At 54.1% G+C, this 6,141-nt stretch overlaps 1 protein-coding gene across 1 annotated transcript; it reads left to right on the forward strand.

Moving 5' to 3' along the window:
- Positions 1-3,084: 3,084 nt before the first annotated feature.
- LOC120669274 (protein ROH1-like) lies at positions 3,085-4,761 on the forward strand. The gene is made up of 3 exons (XM_039949051.1): positions 3,085-3,447; positions 3,534-3,848; positions 4,417-4,761. Exons 1-3 carry the CDS (start codon positions 3,085-3,087, stop codon positions 4,759-4,761), a joined length of 1,023 nt encoding a protein of 340 aa, XP_039804985.1.
- Positions 4,762-6,141: the final 1,380 nt, after the last annotated feature.

A 6,141-nucleotide genomic window follows, 5' to 3' on the forward strand; every position in this document is an offset into this window, starting at 1 on the left:
TTTATGAGTAGTCTATAGTACTATAGATACTTTTTGCTATAGACTGTTATATGGACTACTTTTATAATGTTTCAGTTAGTCTGTTGTAAATATTTTAATATTATGGACTATTTTATGTCAAATATTGTGGTTGCTCTAAATATATACCGATGCTGCCTGACTTGAATCTTGAATGATGCACCGAATTCTTCACCAAACAACTCAGCCGCTATTGTAGCTTTTGTTTGGAGGCTTTATCCTTACCTTTTCCTCGATGAGAAAATTAGACCGGAGGTAGGACGTGCTTGGTTGCTGGCAGTCGAATGACATGCCAAAGTTGAGCCCAGCCCCCACAATTTTTGGTGACCCCTTGATTGATTGATTGGTCACGTTGTGTTTGGTTGGCTGTGGCTAGTGACTGATACTAATTTATTATGAGAGAATATTACTACTGACTGGTTGTTAGTTGATGACTGGTGCTGATTTAGTATGAGAGAACAGTACTGCTGGCTGATTAGCTGACAAACCAAATGAACAGAACGTGGCTGATCGTGGCTGACAAGCCAAATGTTGGCAGCCAAGGTAAAACAGATTCTCGCCAAAGCGTGGCCGACTTCGGCCAATGGCAAACCAAGCTGGCTAAGTCAGAATGGCTTAAATTAGTAATCTAGTATTGCACATATGTGTATAATGCACTGTCACGGCAGCTCGAGCACAAAAGGTGACACAATTCACCATTGTATAAATTATAATCTGTTCATTTAAAAAAAAGAAAAATGACCGAGTGGCTGTGTTAACTTTTCTGCAGCGTACTAGTACTTCATATTAAACACAGTTCTTTTTTAAAAAATAAATTGGACGGAGCGAATCGACCGAACGAGTACTATTCTAGAGCACTGTAGCGCAGCGCCACGAATTGAATGCCGGGTGCCGTGGAGTGGGTTGCCGTGTCGGGGACCACGCTAATTTATGGTCAACCGTAGGACCCCTTCCCTACGGTCGATATTCTGACCGTTGCTTCTTTTTCATTTATAGAAATTTTTATAAATCCGGTGCTGGGGGTGAGCGCTGCGCCTCCCGCCGACCCACCGCCGGCGCCGGAGGCGAGCGCCGGCCCTGCCGCGCCTCCGGCCGCCGGACCCGCCGCGCCTCCTGCTTCCGACCGCCGGCCCCGCCGCGCCTCCCGCCTCCCGCTTCCCGCCGCCGGTCCCGCCGCGCCTCCAGCCTCCCGCGCTGCGCCTCCCGCCGGCGGCGGCGCCGGGCCTCCCGCCGCTGGCCGCCATGGAGAGATTAAGCAGAGGGGAGAGAGGAAGAGGGGGGAGCCACGCCCGCGGTCGGATCCAGAGAAAGGAAAACGTGAAGGGGAAAGGAGAGGGGTGGAGAGGAGGAGAGATAGTGGGTTCCGTGCACATGGATAAAAATCGACCGATGGAGGAAAGTCGACTGTAATCTCAGCATTGGGCCGTGTCGGCCCGTCGGAACAGGAACAGGGCAGAGCCCGCACGGCGCTGGTCGCAGTTGCTGCTGCGCCTGCTGCTACCGCGTTTGCCCGCTCCGAGAGGCAAAATGATTGGTACACCACGGAGCTGTGATAGAAGTTATCGTAGCCGTTAATTTTATATTGGTATCTGTACCAACTTGTCTTTAGTGCAAGTATTCTATATGTATTTAATTTATTTTTGAGTGTATGTACACCGCAGGTGGGCGCGTGGACAGCTAGTGGTGGGAAAAAGCCTGCCCTTTGTATAGTGCTAGCAGTACCTTTTTGACTTCGGGAACCATGTAAAGCTAATGGCTTGTACCCTCTGCTCTATATACATTACTTGTTCAAATTTTAAAATAGTACCATTACCTAGCGCTATCTTCTCTCTCATGTATATTAACATGATGAGACTGGTGATCTTCATTAGATACAGGTACCTCTAGGTACTGTACCATTCTCTTTTAACATTGTACACTGCTATAATATTAGTAATTATAATATTATACAGATCAAATGAAATATGTACCATGGTGTACTCAACACTTCACAAGAGCTCATTCACGTTGTACACCTAGATTTGAACACATTTTTAAGTCACGGTTCTATATACCAGAAGTATATTAACAATAGTAAGAACACAAATTACAAATACTTCCTGTACAATATACAAATCCATGCTCGCTGGTGGAACACCAAAATTATCTCGAACATAGACCGGTGGTGTATGGCCTAAAAAAAATCAACGATAAACATCAAACTATCCATAACAAAGAAATTTGAGAAGAAAATTCCAGCTCCAACAATTCATGATCAAGTTCAGTATCTACAAGCCTACCAGTACTTGTTCGACCAATAAACACGGCCAACACATGAAGCTTTAATCTAACACGGAACTTAGCTTCTCGCCGGCCACTGTTGCTTGATGAGGTTGACCAGCAGAGAACTTGTGGTGCCATCCCGCCGCTTTACCACCGCGTGAGGGAAGCCACAAGCACGCTGCTGCGGCCGCCGCTGATTGCTGTGCAGCTCCGGCGTCTGATCCGGCGGCCCGCACGGCGGGGAAGGTGCCTCGCGGTTGCGGTCGCCCTAGTCGTCAGGTGCGCGATGCCAGCATCGTGGTGCAGCCTTGAGCGCCACGGCGCCACCCCCAGCACCGCGTCCACCCCACCCGGCGCACCGGAGGTGACGAGGCCGGCCCACCGCCGCCGCTCGGATCTCGCGGCCGAGAGCCGCCTTTCACCACCGAACGCGCGCAGCGCCACGCGCGAGGTCGTGAACCGCGTAACCCCACCGTCGCTTTCCTCTGGCGGCGGCGGCGGTGGCTCCCTGCCCCCCTTCACGCGGCGGCTGAACCTGTCCGTCGGCGGGCTCGGCAGCCCGACGCTGGGGGCGTCGCTGGACCTGGACCTCCTCAGTGGCGGCTCCTCGGGGTACCACCACCCGGCGTTCCACCTCCCGATGGCTGCGATGGCTGCCGGCTGAGAGGCGTAGGCGGCCGCGCTGGCGCAGGGACGCAACGGCAGCCGGCGGAGCTGCGGAGGCGGCCCCGCGCGGTGACAGGGCACGACCTCGGCTGGCGGATCTGCGTCCGCGGGCGCACGTGGCGGCAGGGCGCGCCCGCGATGGCTACGACTCGTCGGCCCATCCATGGCGCGGCGACGGCGTTGCCCTTCCTTGACAGCTTCTCGAGCTCCCCGCGCACCCACGCCGAGGACATGCCGCCCCCCTTGAGGCAGTCAGAGATCTGTGAGTGCTCAAGCAGGCTGAGCAGCAGCTGGTCGACGGTGAGGTGGGAGTCCCCGCGCTTCTTCTGCGTTCCAGAAGGCTTCGTTCGGGTGCGACCGTGTGAGGACGTGGTGCGGTGCGTGAAGGAGAACCACGCGGTGATGCGTGGCGGCGCTGGCGTGGTCTACCGCGCCGAGATGCCCGATGGGGAGGTCGTGGCCGTTAAGCGCATCGTGGCGGCTGGCGGGTTCCGGGCGGAGGTGGACACTGCACGGTGACCGCGGAGTACCCGCACTCGGCCCAGCCGTAGGCGGACACAGCCAGCGTCGGGAACGCGCAGTCCTGATCCCGGCCCGCGTGGATCCGGCGCCTGCTTGAGGTGTTCCTGCTGTGCCAGGAGGAGTTCCGGGTGCTAGCGCCCGAGGCGCGTCGCCGCTGGACGCTGCCGGCGCAGGCGGAGCGGCTGGTGGCAGAGTTCGGGGAGCGCGCGGTCAAGGCGCTCGACGTCTGCAATGCGGCGCGCGACGGGGTGGACCAGGCACGCCGGTGGGAGCGCCTCGCCGGCATCGCGGCGTGCGTGCTGCCCGCGTCGGCCGAGGGGGAGATCCACGTGGGCCAGCTCCGCCGCGTGCGGAAGGCCCTCGCGGACCTCTCCGTGCTCCTGATCTATGTTGCACGGACCTGATCTATGTTGCACGGATACACGGATACGGATACGGATACCGGTACGCGATACGGCGATACTCCGATACGTCATTTCTCCCAAAATGTAGATACAGGGATACGACAATATATATAAAAAATAAGAAAATAAATCCACCAAAATTAGAAATTAGCACACAGACCATAAATATTACATAACAATAACATTGTTCAGGACATAACGTTCAACGGTTCAAGGCATAACGTTCAGGCCATCAAGCCATCATTCAAACTTAGGTTCAATAGCACATAACGTAGCCACTAGAGCCTACCTGCTTGTACGAGGTGGTTGTACATAGCTGCATAGATTGCTCTTATATGTAGCGAATGAGTATCGGTTTCAAGGTATCCCACATGTATCGGTAAGGTATCTATGAACTATCCGGTTTATTTTTATTATTTGAAAATCACATAAATTACCGATACTTACGGGATACGTATCCAGGAGTATCTGTGGAGTACGGGTATCCGATACGGTATCTGATACCGGTACGTGAGTTTTGTGAAGTATCCGTGTATCATAGCTCCTCATCGACGACGCGGCGCCGGCGGGGTCGCCTCGTTCCTCGCCTGCCACCGCAACCGCTCCTTCGGCCGCGCGTGGGCGTCGCCCTCCCGCGCTGCCGGCCATCGTGGCTGGCCTGGCCGCGCCACGCGGGAGCGAGGCCTCGGGCCTCGCCGTGCCGGCCTACGCCATGGGCTACCTGCTCCACCTCACCGTGTGGGCGCTCGTCGCCGCCGTCCCCTGCCCGGACTGCAGCGGCGCGCTCCAGGCGAATCACCTCCCGGCCGTGCCGCCGCTCCTCACGCTTCCGCCGGCGACACCAGCGAGGCAAGATCTGCGTGGAGAGAGAGGGGCAGAAAGAAGATGAGAGAGAGGATTCAAATGATTTTGAAAAGCTCCCCAACCAGAGGTATCCAGAACATCATATTCTCGACTGTGTACAACACGGAACCCGAAAATATGTATGCATATGTATAAAAAAAATGTTGTACACCAACGAGGCACAAATCTGATAAAAACAAGCACAGCACATATCCCAAGTACAGAATGGAAGGCCCTAATAACACCCCTCATGCATCTATGGTGTATAATATTCTAGTTAGCTGCGAGCCTTCGACGACAACCCGGCGGGCGGCTGCCCGCGTGGTCACGTCGGGGGGCGGGGCTCACATGCCCGTGGCCGCTTGCTTGACGTCGTCGCCTGCGGGCGAGCGCGTGCGGCGGCGGACAAGGCGAGCCCTGACAAAAGCCCGCACCGCGCCGGCGGCCCTGGTGGCGTCTACGAGGCTAGCTAGTGGGCTGGGGCAGCAGGAGTCTCTACTCCCTACTCCTACGCTAACGGCCATCAAGGCAATACCAATGGTGATGAAGGTCCGACCATCAAGCTTCACTTTTTATGACGATGGGATCCAAGACCAAAAGCTGGGGGCGATGACTCCATCGCTGAGGTGCAGGGCAACAATTCGATGCAAATTAGAAGTTAGATATGCCAAAACTAGGTGCTGTGAATTTGAAACCATTTACAAGGATTAATATATCAATAACATTATAGGGATATAAGAGGTCAAAAGAAAGGAGAGGATTGGAATATGTAGACATTCCATTATTCATATGCAATGAATTATTCTCATTTTAGAATAAGGTCATGTCTGAACTGGAAGCTCTTTTTCTGAACTTTGTATCTCAGGCTTAATTGTTTGAGATTCTTTCATTTTTGATGAGGGGATCTGATGCATCAGTCCTTCAGGCTAAATAATAAGCATATATCTGACACGAAACCCTTGGGGGCATTTTATCAATTAGCCTAACGCTACGCAGCACGAGGTGGTCCTGGAGGCTCGTAGCATTCCTAGGCCGCTGGGGCCAAAGGATGTCGGGCTAGTTGGTTCCGGCAGTCCGGCGGCACTCCAGAGGTCGTGAGTTCGATCTTCGGAAGGGACGAATTTCCGCCTCCAGTTAAAAAAACCCCCTCGCCTGTCTCATGTCCAAAGCACTGTGGAGCTCGGCCTAACTCACAAGGCGACGGGCCCCGTGTACGGGTGGGGCAGGGGTTCGGGGGTTTTCTTGGCCTACTGTGAGAAGGTCATTCTACCTCTCAAACAATGCCGTGGGGCGGTCTTATCCCCGCAAGTCAAGTTTTTTTTAGGCCGCCGGGGTTAAAGAAAACGGAGGACAATGGCCGCGTTTGGTTAATGTGATGAAAAAATTTTCAAAAAAAAAACGAATGTATGCATGAAATCCTAAACGA

Source organism: Panicum virgatum, chromosome 4N, assembly GCF_016808335.1.
Source record: "Panicum virgatum strain AP13 chromosome 4N, P.virgatum_v5, whole genome shotgun sequence".
NCBI classification, from domain to species: domain Eukaryota; kingdom Viridiplantae; phylum Streptophyta; class Magnoliopsida; order Poales; family Poaceae; genus Panicum; species Panicum virgatum.